This window comes from Phalacrocorax aristotelis, chromosome 10 (assembly GCF_949628215.1).
Source record: "Phalacrocorax aristotelis chromosome 10, bGulAri2.1, whole genome shotgun sequence".
Lineage (NCBI taxonomy): Eukaryota > Metazoa > Chordata > Aves > Suliformes > Phalacrocoracidae > Phalacrocorax > Phalacrocorax aristotelis.
Genome location: NC_134285.1, coordinates 22,802,714 through 22,819,152, shown reverse-complemented (window position 1 = coordinate 22,819,152; position 16,439 = coordinate 22,802,714). Strand labels below are relative to the sequence as shown.

Sequence of the window (16,439 nt, the reverse complement as noted above, 5' to 3'; positions counted from 1 at the left end):
CTGTCATTTTTCACAGAGTCATTTCTATTACTCTAACTGGAAATACCAAGTAGTAAATGAACAGAGAGACTGAAATCCACCCCCCTTAGTTGCTTGAAAGGCAGTTCCACAGAACATGAAAGGCTGGATCAGATTGGCAGTGTGCAGAAAGCTACAGCCACTGCTGTACATGCTACTGGTCAGCAGATAAACAAAGCAATCCTCTTTCCAGGGCTGTGAAGCCAGCAGTAAATTTACACAGCCATCTTTTTAATAGCTTTGAAAAGTAAAGGAAAACAAGGCACAGTCATTTCAAGCTCCATTAGAAACAGAGTGAAAAAAAATCAATGTTTGACAAATAGGAAGGGACAAATTCTGGGTAAGGAAATGCTGCTAAGCTTTAAGGAACATATGTGTTTTTTAACTGGCAGTCAAATAGCAAGCGACCAGATGCCTTTGAAATACCTATGCCCTTTAATGTCTGGAGCTGTTAAAGTACATTGAAGGTCCATCATTAAAGCAAATGGGAAAAAGCTCTCGTGAGTAATTACTGCGCCTCTCAACCAAATGTACCAGCAGTGGGGCTAGTTCTGCAGTCCTTGCTCAGCACATCTGTACCATCAACACTCTACTAGTAAAAGCCTGTTTATGATTGTTGCCTGTTAGCTATTTAAGCTTTAAACATGTACTTGGGTTAGGAATGTATTCTGCCCATGTTAGCTGACCAAAGACTCAGACTAATTTAGGTTAGAAGGAATCTCTGCGGGTCATCTAGCCAGCCTCCTGCTCATGAAATGTCAAGTGAGATACAGAGAGGGTTCTGGGCTTACTTTAGGGGTGCAGGGGAAGGGGATCAAGAACTGTATCACATTCCTGACGCAGCATCATACCCTTTCAGCTTCAGGCTGCAGTTACCATGCAAAAAATGAAGTCTGGCTGTTCATTGGTGATACCTAAACTGTGACGACTTGGATTTCCAGGAGCAGTGAGTCTCCTTTCCAGAGACACACTGAGTAACACCACCTGCCGTGGAAAATTTCTCTCCATGCCCTGGCACTTGACACTGCCAGCCTCTGAACTGATCCTTGCAGCGACGTCCTGTCTTCATTCCCCAAATCATGTCATTCACAAAGTTGCCTTCGGTTGCAGGACCACGTGGGCTTGTGGACAGCACAACTTTATTTCCCCAAAGACTGTGTGACTGCACCATGTCCTATTCTTGTCAGTGCTCCCTAAACCATTCTTAATGCCCAATACACCTAGCAAAGTGTAGCCCACAAGAGTACGCACTACAGTAAGCCACGAATGGAGCTGTAAAGCATACCTCAAGGGTCTCCCCCTTTCCTCTTTATTTCAGTCCAAATTGTAGGAAACTCACTATGGGGATTTTCTTCAGCTCCTTGACATTTATGCAACAATTGTCCTTCAGCACACAGAGTCCTCAGCATGCTGTTTCTTCACTGTGTTTACCTTTTTCTTTAGGAAGTCAGCAGAACGTACCTCGTGGGATGAACTTGTGTTACAATACTTTGCAGAAAGCACACAGCCTAGCACATTTGCTCCCTCTACTACAACTCCAGGTGTCTCTGGTTTGCTAGCAGCATATTCCAACAGACCAGAGCCCCTTGTTGTTTCCTATAGCAAAAGTCCATACAGGACCTCCTGGATAAAAGCCAATTACATATTATTTGTAAACCTAACAGCCTTGGATTAAGCCAAATACAAAATTTGATCCAATTTAGTTCCTTTTATCTTTGCCAGATAACTGCTTGACTGCCTTTTTCTACTTTCCTGAGCTCCAGCCCTCAGTCTGAGATTTTGCTACAAACGAAGCCAGTCACTGCCATGAGACTGCATGGCATTCCCACTCTGTGAAGGGATGTTTACGTTCTCACTCTCCCCCCGGCCCCCCAGCCCCCCAGAGTAAACACAATCCCTTCATTTTGCTATGCCAGAAATAGAAGCGGTGGTATTTAAATCGTGAACAATCGAGTTTGGCAAACAATCCGTATGACTGCACCCTTTCTGAATCACAGGCTGAGTCATTTCCCTCACCTAAGGTGCTCTCTTCCCCCATGCAGATTGCAGGAGCAGGGAGAAATACAGCACTAATGTTCTCCTGTCTGTCTGTTTGTCACCCCACCCCGTCCCTGTCCCCTGCAGCCTGCCTGCTCCAGGCCGAGCTGGTGAATTATGAGCGAGTCAAGGAGTACTGCCTCAAAGTGCTTCAGAAAGAAGGTGAGAACTTCAAGGCACTCTATCGATCAGGAGTGGCATTTTACCACCTGGGTGACTTCAACAAGGCCCTCTACTACCTGAAAGAGGCAAGATCCCGCCAGCCAACAGGTATGGGAAGGAGCGGGGACATTGGCTTTGCACTGAGCACCTTTGCATTTCTTTTCCCGAGACTTAGTCTGTTCCTGACTTGATTTCATTGATTTCCACAGGGATAAGCATGACTCACAGTATCCTTAGCCATACTCCCCTCCAAGCACCCTCCCGTAGTGCAGCAAGGTTGCAGTGCCCAAAGATTAAGCACTGCTGAACTGCAGTGCAACCTGGAAGGTAACGGTATCGCTGGAATGTTGTCTGTGTGGAGGGGATCCTGCCTCGCTTTCCCTTCCTAGTTTATTTTTAAGAAGAAAGCAGGACGGGGAAGAGTGTATCCCAAACATTACATTTTCTGACTAGGAGAACAAGCTTTTTCCCCTTAGCAAAGTCAGGACTCTATCTGTAATCTCCAATAGCCATGCATTCCACCATCTCAGTAAAGGGTTAGTATTTTAACTTGATCAAAGAGACAGACATTCCCTCACAAAATATTCATCAAGGATGCTTCAGCTTTTGCCATTAAATCAGCCGAGTATCTGTCATCCACGTGTCAAAACCCAACAATTCATTTTGGGACAGCAAAGAAATGATATATTCAAACAACTTGGCCTTGCCAGAGCAACCACCTTTATGCTAACCTACCCAACCTCAGAAGGTGGGAAGAAGGCCATGATCATAGAATAGAATAATAGAATCATTAAGGTTGGAAAAGATCTCTAGGATTATCAAGTCCAACCATCAACCCAACACTACCATGCGCCCTAAACCATGCCCTGAAGTGCCACGTCTACACATCTTTTAAATACCTCCAGGAATGGTGACTCTACCACCTCTCTGAGCAGCCTGTTCCAATGCCTGACCGCTCTTTCAGTGAAGAAATTTTTCCTAATATCCAATCTAAGCCTCCCCTGACGCAGCTTGAATCCATTTTCTCTCGTTCTATCACTAGTGACTTGGGAGAAGAGACCAACACCCACCTCACTACAATCTCCTGTCAGGTAGTTGCAGAGAGAGAATTGTCAAAGAATTGTCTAACAGGGAGGTAAAACCATACTATTGTTTAAACCATTTCTGTTGAAAGAAAATAATTTTCTAATACTTAAAGAAAAGTTAAAGGATCATGAGAAAGCAAAACTGAAGCCATGTGCAAAGAAAACCCCACAGAGCAGCTCTCCAGCCTGAACCTGAGAAGGAAGAGTGAAAACTGGGCACAAAACAAGAGTGAGCCTGGGTCCTGGCAGAGCATGGTAGAGCTGATGTTCATTGAACTAGAGGAGGCAAGGGAGGCCGAGCTGGCTGTGGTCGATGTCCTACAGGCATTAGCCCTTCGGGCATCCTGCAGTGGCTGTGCCCCAGAGGAGCACTAGGGAGGAGGCACTTAGGGGTGTTCTGGGATCTCTTTCCTCTTCCACCTTCCATAAGGGCGCCTGGTCCCATCTGCTGTGCTTGGCCATGGGCTCCGGGCAGTCTGACAGCACAGCTGTGCACCCCACACTCCCTGAGCAAATGTGCTTAAAAGCTCAGTTTAGCCTATTTTAGTTTACAGCGTGCCCTTCTGCTTTCAGCCCTTGCCAGAACCAGGAAATGGAGAAGCCTATGCAAGAGAAAAAATAGACAGTGGAAAATAAGAAGTTATCTTAACCTTGAGGTTCTGACTATGCTCAGATGTGAAAAAGTCCTCTTAGCTGAACCACTTTGCTTCCATTTTTAACATGTATTTCTGTGCTGTCAACCCCCTGCAGTGATACTATTTATTTGGTATCCCTCATTGCTTCATGAAATAAATACTAATTTATTCAACAGCAACAGCTTCAAATACCACAGCTTGCTGCAAAAACATACCAGAAAGTGTCCCCAAAGGCCCTTAATGCATACAAAAAAACAGTTCTGGCCTTTAGCTCTGCCTCAGAGACTCTTCCCTGGTATTGTTAGACTATTCAAGGCCATTGTACCACTTATTTATTTATACTTATGGAAAACCTGAAGGGTGTTCGGGGGAAAGAAGCAAACACATACAGTAGAAAGGATGCAGCTGTTAAAACACAGCAGTAGGAATCAGGTAACACTATCAAGAGTCATTATGTGACCTGGAATAAGTGAGTGTCTCCACTTTCAGTGTCTCCATCTGCAAAATGCAATCGTTTTCCTTTATCTGAGGGTTCACTAGGCTCACTGGTAAAAACACTTAGTTATTATTACAGTCATGTTCTGTGTGTTTGGTTTTTTTTTTTTTTTCTAATAAGGAATGTTTTTGCCACAAATCATTGGCAGTTATTCTCTTTGGTGGGGGAGATTTTAAATGCTAAAGAGGAATTAGCTAGCAAAGGGTTTTAAAGGGCTGTTCTAAAGGACTGTCAGCGCAGCAAATCCCTTACGGCTGTTTACTGTCTGTCAAGGGTGAGGGTTAGGTCTGGCCTGATTTCTTACCCTATATCCAAACAAAAATCACAAAAGCGGGTGGAAATAATACAAGATAATTGTATAACCTTCCTTACTAAGGGAAAGGGAAGCTGCTGTTAAGGTGTGCAAAGCATACATGCACTCCATGAACTCTGTGTCCCGAGGCTGGTGTAGCACGAGCAGCCAAACACACACCTTACCTTCAAACCTTGTTCAGCTCTTTCCCACTGGTGGGACCACATTGTCAAGGTAGGTACTGACTGGGATTGAGAGCAGACCATCAGCTGACCTGGTAATATCAAACACCCATGGTTAATCTCTGCTGGCCCTGCACTGAAAGCTCATGTTTGTACATCATGCAGATTGCACTCACAAGCCAGATTTCCTATGCTATGTGGAGCGGGCTCATGGCTGAGCTCAGGAGCTGCCTCCCCGAACACCTGAGACTCAGAAGTCCTGGGAACAAAACCTAGGCCACAATGTCCACACAGCAGATAAGCAACTGGGCTCCAAAACTACAGGGGGAAGCAGAAATGACCTTTAAAACAGCAGGAGACCACTCTGCACAAGGACACAGGCATAGTCCTAAGAGCCAGGAGACATCCTCATTGCAGATTTGCCAGCATCTCTTTTATGGGTCTGGCCAGTCACCTGAGTTCTTCTCACCTGTTACTCCCACACCAGCAGAAGGAGATCACTTCTTCCTCACTGAGAGATGAAAGTCTTCTCTTCATTAACATTTACATTTAGCTTTGAAATACTTCTGCATGCAGAGCTAGTATGCTGCAATACTATTTGATAGAAAAGACTTAACAAAGACAAGGTTCCACTTCTGTAAACAGAGTGCTACTCTCATTATTTTTCTTTGGTAAAATAGCGGCCCTCAAAAAGGAAGCAAAATGTGCTAAAACCTGCCCAGGAGTTTTGCAACTAACGCACAATGGGAGTATCTCCCACCCTCTATCAGGCTACACCTTATTTTGCCCTGTCTTCCCAGGCATGTGGAAATCTCCCAGATGAGTGAAATTGTGCTATCAGCAGCTAGCTACCTTACCCACAAGCCTAAGGGAGTTGGCAACCTTTCATTGCCCAATTATGCACTGAGCCCACCTCTGTCCCCTCAGCCAGGCGTCGAGTCCCTGCAGGCCCAGCAGGTGTGAGTTCCTAACGTGCCTGTGCAGTCATCACTTACCACCTGCACGTTCAAAGTGTGAACCTCAGCAGCTGGGATGTTTACCCAAGCTGCAGCCCATCAAAGCCTGGAAGGGCACAGAGCAGAGAGACTGCAGTGAGGTACAGGCAGCAGCAGGACTGTAGCCTTGCCTTTACACTGATGGGCATTAACCACCTGCCTGCCATGTGCACTAATTTTATTTTAGGCCTAAAGTTTACGCTACCCCCTGAACTGAATTTCTTCACTCTGGGAGGCTGTGCAACTAAAGCCAATTCTGTTTTTAAAAAAGCTGCTTTAAATTTTGCTGGGCTGGTATGAAATGTTAATGTATGACCAGCCCAGGATGCTGGTGCACCTTGTCTAACACAAGAAATGGCAGAACTTCTTGGCTCATTAAGAATGCCTCAAACGGGGCAAGTAACTTAATCACTGAGTCTCACCCTCTGGACTGGCTAGGATGATGCAGTTGAACCTGCAGAAGACTCATCAGGGAGACCCACCTCACCAGAGACAGCTTGAGAAATCACAACAGCGTTGCCACAGCCCACTGCTACCCCATGGCATGTTTGTGGAGAGCTCTGTGTCAATGGAAAACAATCTGTCTCCCACTGTCTGAGCTCTGGCTGAGGCCACAACACAAATGTCCTCATATTTAAAGGAAACTTTGCACCCACAGCTGCCTGGGTGGGTGCAATACCTACACTTGCTAGTGCTGGACATGTTACCAGTAGTTTGCTTATCTCTTTGAAAGCTCAAGCACTCCTCATTTCCTTAGCTGGTGTGGGGCACATCACTGCTTGGATGAGGAGGAGGCAAGGTTGCCCTCTGACTGGACTGTAGTGCACTTCAGATTGGTTTCTGAGGATCTAATAAATTACATTAAATAAGTTGGCTCTGGTTGGCTGGCTGAGTAAGGCTGTGAGCAAAGAACCATTTTTCAATCAATACATAAGTGAAAGTGGCTATTTTTTTGCCTTCTTGCTTCTGATACCACATGGCTTTTGCCACTACATGGCTGATGTGTGAGTGGGAAGTCACCCTCGTGATAGTAAATCAACACAATTTGAGAAAGGACTGCCCATGACTGCAGAATCATGAGGTCTGTCCTGAAGATACATACTTGTTTACATCAGCCTGTGCTTCAGGGCAAACAGGTTCCCTCAAGGCTGGGGCCAGGAGGCAAAACAAAACTCTCATGTTCTGTGTGCTGTGTTGATACACTGAAATACTGGAAGGAAAAAGAGGGCTTGGCTTATCACCTGCACAGTACTGGGATCCACAGCTCTCTACAGGGATGAAGCACTGGTTCTCTGCTCCTAGGAACTTCATTAGACAGGATAGACAAGGCAGTGTGCAGCATATGATGAAAATGCAGATAGAGTGTCATGGTGATAGGACTTCCAAATATGAAATTTAAGGAAAGCAAGGGTAAAAAAGAGAATGAAAAGGATGCTCTTCCTAATTCAGCTCATCATGGAAAAATGTAAGAGTGAAATAGGCTGTAAAAGGGATAGGAGGGTGAAAAGGCAGAGTATAACTGTATGCAAGACGTCTTTAGGGGCCTGCATGCAGGCACTGAGGGAAGGGAAGCCAATGGAGCTGCCATTCCACAACAGGCAGATATGTCCTGGATAGTTTCAGCTGTGTGAATTCAGTTGTGCTGACCAAGAGTAATTGTAGAGAAGGTAAAAACTAGCTGAGGCAAGACTGTGAGCAGAAGGGATGGTGAGCACAAATCAGACCAGGTTCTCCAAAACCAAAGCAACAGGGTTTGGTTCAGACCCTCTTCCATCTGATGCTGTTCCTGCAGGCAGCACTGGAGCCATATTGCTCCCCAGGTGATGCACAAAGGATGAAGGTGCAGTGTGTCTGTCTTTCACAGGAAGTTGTAACCACCGTACATGTATGTGTGTGCTCTGTTCCTGCAGATACCAATGTCATACGATATATCCAGCTGACAGAGATGAAGCTCAGCAGATGTTCCCAGAGAGAGAAAGAAGCCTTGTGAAAATGAAGCCGCTTCAGCTGAAGTGCCCAAGGGGGAACATTTCCTTCCTAGAAGCCCATTTGGTGGATTTCCCTGTTTGCTCTGCCTCATCCTCATCTCCTCATCCATCCACTCTCCCTTGCTCTTCGTTGAATCCAAGTTTTGAAAAAAAGAGACTTAGATGCTGGATATGGCTGCTTGCCAACCGTGGTAACACCCCTTCCCCGTAGCAGCAGAGCACAATGGCTGGCTATAGCCAGCCTTGTTCCTAGACAGTGTCACACATCTGGAGTAGGCAATGCTGGGGGACCTTTCTGGTCCTGAGCTGACTGGATAATACCCTTAGGGAAGCAACCCCCAGAACAACAACTTCCTGACCAGGCAAGTTGGAGACAAACAGTTTCTGCTCTGAGTGATCACTGGAGCTTGGAAGATCTAAGAAACCAAGAGAGCCGCTGGTCATTTCACAAAGGATGGCAAATGCCTTTTTACCATCAGTTCCCTCTGCCTGCTTCTCCAGTGTGTGTTACCGGTCTCCAGTGAGAGCTCACACGCTCCCAGTCTAATGCCAGTGAAAACTGTTTCTAAACATCCTCTTAATGAAAGCACAGAGCACCCTACAAACCCCCCGCAGAGCTGTCCCGGTGCCAGAGGAGAAGGCTGTGGGCTACCACAGAATGCTGAACGGACTGTGAAAGCATGGTGTACAGTGTGAGGGAAAAACTGTGAAATAATTCATTAAAGGCAAATAAAAATTATTAATAGGCAACAAGTCCAGGCATTGCTTTTCGAAGGTACTTCTTGGGTTCCATGTGTCCAGACAGGCAATATTGTCTAGTGGGGGGCAGCATGGGGTGGGGAACAAGGGACATCTCCATTCTTATCTTGGCTCTGCCAATGCCTTGCCATCTGATCTTGGGCAAGACACAGCCCCTCTGTGCCTCGGTTTCCCCATCTGTACACTGGGGATAATAATATTTCCCTACCTCGCAGGGGTGTTGTGAGGATGTATTAGTTAATGTTTGTAAGTAACAGTACAGTGATGTACAGTGCTAAGTATTATTAGTACATTGGATTGAGGTCTTGATTCTCCCACCTTGTGTTGGTGCTTCCTGTGTCCTGTTTTTTCTTTTGTAGGAGAACATGGTGCTGGCAAACGGGACAGGACTAAGGAGCTTATTTCAGCAGCCCATAGGGCCCATTTAGACCTCCTCCAGCAGTCTGATCACTTCTAGGAGCTCAGGCTCCTTGGCTCAAAGGTTGTTTTCTGAAACTGCCAGTAAAAGGATTAGTAAGTGCCACAAACACATTTCCAGTGTGACTGCCCCATCAGTGGCCCACAGGGACCTGTTCCCTGTTGTAGGATGTACATGAGTGGTCTCATCCCATGGTGGTAAGTGTGAAGGGAGTGTACCCAGAGATACTTCACTCGGCCCTCAGCTGAACCATGCAAACTGAAACACAGAGAGCTGAACAGGCAAAGTTCGGCCAAGTTTGGTCCCAGCGGACATGGTTTCTGCAGATGGCTGGGAATGGCATCCCACATTCCAGAGGTGGTATCTCACCACATTTTTCTCTAGTTGAAATTTGAAAAAGTTGATAGACACATCAAGAAAAAAGGCAAATCTCTATCGTTGTCTCTGAAAAAAACAAAGTTGTATTCTTTAGTTCAGGGACTCATCCAGCCCACGCTGGGGGTGGTGAAGAGGCCATCTTAAAGTGCCATATAAGTCTCTGAAATAAGGTGGACCTACATCAGTTTTTATTACCTGTGATGGCACCAGAAGTTCATGTTCCTCAGGAGGGTGGTGGAAAGCAGCTGCTTCCCAGAATTGGGAACACTGAGTGCAGCTACTGTGAAGGAAAGTGCTGCATCCTGGAAGAAGCACAGTCACCTTCAGACAGCCCATGGTTTGTACATCTGTGCCAGAAATAGCAAGCACCTCTGCCCACCACTACTCATGTCTAAGCAATAAATGAGGCTACAGCTGCTGCTAGGACAACAATTGAGTTGCAGACAAAGAGAACAAATGAGGGGAATTCTGTAGGTAATTGTTAACTAGATCAGAAAAAAGGGTTAGGCAGAAGTATGCTTGGGTGCATGTAAGGTGTACCTGGTACTGTGTAAAACACAGAGCTAATAAGATTCTAGTTCTTAGGCACAGGCAATCCTCCGTATCCTAATTACATCACAGCACACAGCAAATTCAAATAAAGGTATACTCATGTGTACATGGAGGTGTTGGCAGAGGCCACCCGATCCCACCCAAGTTACCCAACTGTTGCTGTAGGGAGTTGGAGACACTCTGTTGGAGGTGGTCATCTCTACTACAAGTTGATGGTGTTTTTCTGTGGACCAACCAAATGGCAACAAGAGAATACACATCCTGGAAGCCAAAACAAACAAACAGGCTTTAGCTCAGCCAGTTGGTATATGCATACGTCCTCAATATGTGGTGCACAGGGGAATGAACACAGTCCCCTCCAGGTACCCAGCAGTGCTAAATGTCTCCAGTGCAATGGGAAGTAAGCCCAGTCACCCATCACATGTGAAAACAGCAGGAACAAAATGGCATGGCAGATGCCAGGAAGAGCAGTAGGAAAGCTGACAGCAAGCAAGAACTGAGGTTGAAATGAGAGAGGGATGAACTGATCATGGGATACAAAATACAAGCCAAACCCATGTTCATGGGCAGAATGAGAATTGAACTAGAAAAATCCTGGCCAAAGGCTTGCTCACATTATTTGCGGTTCATAACAAGACACAGTTTTAATTGGCAGGATACACAGCAGGAAAAAGGGCAGTAAGATTAGAGGTGATTTTCCAGCTGGAGGGGACAAAAGAGGGGGAGGCTTCCTTCCTCCAGCACAATCATTTTTGAGATTGTGAGAAGACAAACACATGCTGCCCACAGAATTTTTCCAAATATGTGTTAACCACTGCAGTTGGTAAAAGGGGCCTGCACAGGGTGGAAAAGTCTGTGTTTAAATTAAGAAGAGGGTATGACTGGTTTCCAGAACTGACAGAAAGACAAAGGTCTGGCTATTCTTGCTTGCTAGCTGAACCCAGGAGCCAATAAGGTGAAGAGGAGGATCTTGAGTGCAGAGCAACCTCCTTAGCCACGCATCTCCATTTTGCTTTCCCAGGATTTCTCAGCAAGTTTCATCTGAGTAAATGTTCTCCCCAAACTACAGCTCGGCAGGACGAGGAGTGGCTGCGTTCTTGTGATGCTTCACGTGAGATCTCCAGAGGCTTTGTCTGGATTGTTTTCTTTATGCTCAATCCCTTGATGATACGCTTTCTCTTTTCTTTTTCCAAGGGGCAGGAGAAGGGAAGGGGAAGATACACACTGGGCAAAGGGGAGATCAAACTGAATTCACGCAGGACCTGCTGACTACCCCTCTTCTCTGCTTTTTTATTCACCTTTCCTTCTGCACCCTGAGCACGCTGATGTTCCTCCCAAGTTTCTACTGTAAAACTCCTTGCTCTGCACAGTAGTTTAGAGTCTTGGGCAGGGGCAACTTAAACGAGGAGGAACAGTGATGGGCCAACGTGCCCCCCAGATGGGATGTTTGGGAGGGTGCAGTAAATTATCAGCTTCCTTAATACTATCACATAACTAATTAGCAGGACTTTGTATCGCTGCAGCTGGTATGAGATGGTTTCCAGAAATTGTTCTGAGTTATCTTCTTAGGAGTCTCTCAGTTACTAAATGCTGCATGCTATACTACCACACTAACAACAGCCTTGATGCTGTCTCAATGAAGGTGATAAAAAGCCTCCTGCCTCTTCTCACAGCTACAATTTAAGGAAGGTAAATTCATGGATATGTGATAAGAAGATGAGAGGGAACCTGCGACAATATGTGACTTTAGCAGCCTGTGAGGCAGAAGGGGGTGTAAGTGGTCCCACAGATGTAGGAAGGGGGAAAAACCCTCTCTTTTGCTTCCCAGAGACAGATGTTCCCTCTGTCACAGCAAAGGGCCAGCTCAAACTCTCTTCAGCTGGGAGAGTTGCCTACAGCAACTGTTTCCAGTAGCAGTTGCAGCAGGGAATCAGGAAATAAAGAGACTGTGTAGTGCCCAGGAAATTACCTTGTGTATTGGGTTTGCGTGGCAAGGTTTTGGCAGCAGGGGGGCTGCAGGGGTGGCTTCTGTGAGAAACTGCTGGAAGCTTTCCCTATGTCTGATAGAGCCAACACCAGCCAGCTCCAAGATGGACCCACCACTGGCCAAGGCTGAGCCCATCAGCGACGGTGGTAGCGCCTCTGGGATAACAGAGTTAAGAAGGGGGAAAAATCTGTGCAACCGCAGCCAGAGAGAGGAATGAGAATATGTGAGAGAAACAACCCTGCAGACACCGAGGTCAGTGAAGAAGGAGGGGGAGGAGGTGCTCCAGGCACCGGAGCAAAGATTCCCCTCAGCCCATGGTGAAGACCTTGGTGAGGCAGGCTGTCCCCCTGCAGCCCATGGAGGTTAATGGTGGAGCAGATATCCACCTGCAGCCTGTGGAGGACCCCATGCTGGCACAGGTGGATGCCTGAAGGAGGCAGGACCTGTGGAGAAAGGAGCCCACGCTGGAGCAGGTTTGCTGGCAGGACTTGTGACCCTGCGGGGGACCCTTGCTGCAGCAGTCTGTTCCTGAAGGGCTGCGCCCTGAGGAAGGGACCCACACTGGAGCAGTTCATGCAGAACTGCAGCCCATGGGAAGGACTCACGTGGGAGGAGTTTGTAGAGGGCTGTCTTCCATGGGAGGGACCCCAGGCTGGAGCAGGGAAAGAGTGTGAGGAGTCCTTCTCTTGAGGAAGGAGCAGCAGAGACAAGGTGTGATAAATTGACCCCAACCCCCATTCCCCATTCCCCTGCACCACAGGTGGGGAGGAGGTAGACAACTGGAGAGTAAAGTTGAGCCTGGGAAGAAGGGAGGGGTGGGGGGAAAGGGTTTTAAGATTTTGTTTTATTTCTCATTATCCTACTCTGATTTGATTGGTAATAATTAAACTGATTTCCCCAAGTCAAGTCTGTTTTGCCTGTGATGGTAATTGCTGAGTGATCCCTGGCCTTATCTCAACCCATGAGATTTTCATTATATTTCATTATATTTTCTCTCCCCTGTCCAGCTGAGGAGGGGAGTGATAGAGCGGCTTTGGTGGGCACCTGGCATCTGGCCAGGGTCAACCCACCACACCTTGTTACTCTAGTTTCATGCTCACTCCTTATCCTATGGAAAACATCTGTTGTGTTACGTGGACAGATAAGAGGGCAAGGGGGAGGAAAGGGAATGGAGCAGGATGGAAAGAACCACAATACACCATTTTCCCCCTCTTTCTAGCACAACTGGACAGGAGCAAATTCACTGACCAGCCGCCAAATCTTTTTCATTTGCTAACATGAGGACTCATTTAGCAAGTTGACTCCACCACAAACTGGGAGCAGGAGGCTGTGCTTCCTGACTTCCCTCCTCTACTTCACAATGAGCAGCAAGTGCCAGGGCTGCTTTTGTGCTGGAGCTGCCTCTGCCAGATGCAGCAGCCAGCACCGTGCTTCTCCCAGCCCCAGGACCTCCTGCATTCCCCGCTGCCTGCTTTTGACAAGCTCTAGATCTGCTTCTTGCCTGCTACAGCTATGCTGTGGTGCAGGTACATGGGCCGAACAACCAGATGGATTTTTCCTTATGTAGTAAAATTACTATTTGTGTTTGGTGGGGGAAAATGGTCTGGCAGTAGCTGTGAGCCCCATGTACAGCACTAGTCAACCATGGCAGTGGCAAATGAAGCTGCTGTACAAGAGAGGCTGACTTCACAGGCCCTACCCACAGCCATTCTCCTTCCTTTATTGCCAGCCAAGTTTTATAAATAGCAGCAGTTCTGCAACAACTAACTTCTACAACTTTTGTTTCCCTCCAGAGAGGTCTCCTTCACTCCGTTTTGCCTGCTGGGGAGTGTGAACCTGTGCCAGCTCATAGCTACCTCTGGCAACTCCCCATCACTGGTGAGGAAATAACCTATAACGTAGCCAGGTGGAACTGGCAAGGGCATTAGGGAATAAGAAGACAAATCTGGCTGGGGCTTTAGGGTCAATGCAGATCCTCATACAAGTAGTACCACCAGATCTGCAGTGATTGCATGTGCCCAGACACCTGTTATACACAGCACTCACAAGAGCTCCCTGTTGCCCACCACAGCCTACAGAGGCAATGGGAGAGAGATTAGCTCAGAGGAAGGGTGAATCACCAGTATACTCTCTTCATTATACTATTTTCTCCCCAGAGCTGAGCTAACAGAAGCATATGAGCATATGTTCTCTTGTCTATTGTCAGAGCTACAAATCAAAACTGTGATTCATATGAAACTGCACATTTTCCGTATGAGACCCCAGCTTACCTCAGTACTGCAAAGGTTTGGTGTTAACTACTGTGAAATACTGACATCCAAAATGCAAAATATGGGCACTGGAGATGACAGAAAAGCTTTATATAAAAGAACTCTGCCAAGAAAAAAAAACAAATCACTTTGAAAGGAGAGGTAAAAGACCTGGTTACTAGTAACAGAAGCTAGATTTAATATTAAATCATCTCAACCCATGACTTTGCAGCATTTATGGAGGCATTCCTTGGTCTATGTGTGTGTGAGTGCACATGCGGATGCATATGGGGTGCAGCCCTGAGAGCAGAAATGTCTGAGACAGAGCTAGAGCAGACCTTGTCCTGCTGTCCAGGCCATCCCACAGCAGGACCTGCCCTAGCTCAAGCAGTCCTGACCCCTTTTTACTGACTACTTGGCTCTCCTGAAATGAGAGTAGGGCAAATGTTTGGTTACCAATTACTGCTTTTATGAGTTCACAGTTCTGCAGGCTTTCATCTGGCTGTGAATCTGCAGTTAATATAATTGCTTACATACACTCCCTGTGGAGGGAGAGCAGGGAGGAGATATCCAAAGGGAAGTGAGAGCTTCACTGAATGTGGAAAATCAGCCTGAGTGAAAAGTCTCACGACAAATCAATCAAAGCAGATCCAATTCACAATGCAGGTGCAACTGTACCAGCAGCACAGAGTAGATACCACAAAAAGAAGAGACGAGTGCTTGTAGTGGGTGACTATCTGTTAAAAGGCACCAAGGCACCCATCTGCCGACCTGACATGGAGTCACAAGAGGTTTGCTGTCTTCTGGGAGCTAAGATCCGAGATGTCACTGAGAGGGTGCCACAACTTGTCAAAAGCACTGATTACTATCCTTTGCTTCTCTTCCATGTGGGCACACATGACGCTGCAAGCCAGAGTCTGGGCAGAACTAAGCAAGACTATAAAGCTCTGGGAAATCAAGTGAAAAATATTGGTGCCCAAGTAATCTTCTCCTCCATAATACCTCCTGGAGAAAAATGGGTGACTAGAAATAGGCAAATAATACAAATCAACTCCTGGTTACGTGGCTGGTGTTGACGTGAGGGTTTTGGCTTTTATGACAATGGGACATTCTTCAGCAACCATAGCCTGCTAGGGAGGGATGACTCCACCTGTCTGGAAGGGGTGAGGGAATCTTTGGCAGAAGGCTAGCAAACTTGGTGAGGAGGGCTTTAAACTCAGGAACTTGGGGGGAGGGGGACAAACTAGCAATGCTAATGTCACCACACACAATGGGAGCATAAGACAGGACAACCTGAGCAGTGATAAAGTAGCCATGGTGGTCTCATGAAACCAGGAGACCAACTACCTCAAGGGTTTGCAGAGCTGTAGTGGGTCCTCATTCACCCCTCCAGGGAAACTTGCATGCTCAGTTACCTCTCTGAAATGCCTGTACACCAATGCAGGCAGCATGGGGAATAAACAGGAGGAACTGGAGGTCTGTGCGTGGTCACAAGGCCATGATCTGATTGCAATCACAGAGACATGGTGGGATGGCTCGCATGACTGGAATGTGGTCATGGATGGCTACAGGCTTTTCAGGAAAGACAGACCAGCAAGGCGAGGTGGGGGAGTTGCTCTTTAAGTGAGGGAGCCTAGAGGTGGAGGAAGAACAAGTCGCGAGCCTATGGGTAAAAATGAAGGGACAGCCAAATATGGGTGACACTGTTGTGGGCATTTGCTACAGGCCACCTGATCGAGAAGAGGAAGTCGATGAGGCCTTCTACAGACAGCTGGAAGTAGCCTCACAATTGCAAGCCCTGGTCCTCATGGGGGACTTCAACCACCCTAATATTTGATGGAGAAGCAACATGGTGAGTCATGCACGAGCCAGAAGGTTCATGCAGAGCATCGAGGACAACCTTTTGATGCAGGTGGTGGAGGAGCCAACGAGGCGAGATGTGCTGCTTGACCTTATCCTAACAAACAAGGAAGGGCTGGTTGAGGATGTGAGGTTTGGAGGTAGCCTTGGCTGCAGTGACCATGAGATGGTGGGGTTTAAAATACTGTGAGGTAGAAGCAGGGCTATGATTCAGGTTACAACCCTGGACTTCAAGAAGACCAACTTTGGCCGCTTCAAAGACCCACTTGGAGGAACTCCATGGGCTAGGGCTATACAAGGCAGGGGGATCCAAGAGAGCTGGACATTATTCAAGGACCACTTACTC

At 47.0% G+C, this 16,439-nt stretch overlaps 1 protein-coding gene across 1 annotated transcript in view; it reads left to right on the top strand.

Moving 5' to 3' along the window:
• TTC9 (tetratricopeptide repeat domain 9) overlaps positions 1-8,958 on the top strand; it is a 31,804-nt gene extending 22,846 nt beyond the window's left edge. Inside the window, exons 2-3 of the mRNA XM_075105758.1 lie at positions 2,143-2,325; positions 7,813-8,958. Coding sequence (XP_074961859.1) covers positions 2,143-2,325; positions 7,813-7,892 — 263 coding nt within the window. The 3' untranslated portion in view covers positions 7,893-8,958. The remainder of the gene's footprint in view (positions 1-2,142; positions 2,326-7,812) is intronic.
• Positions 8,959-16,439: the final 7,481 nt, after the last annotated feature.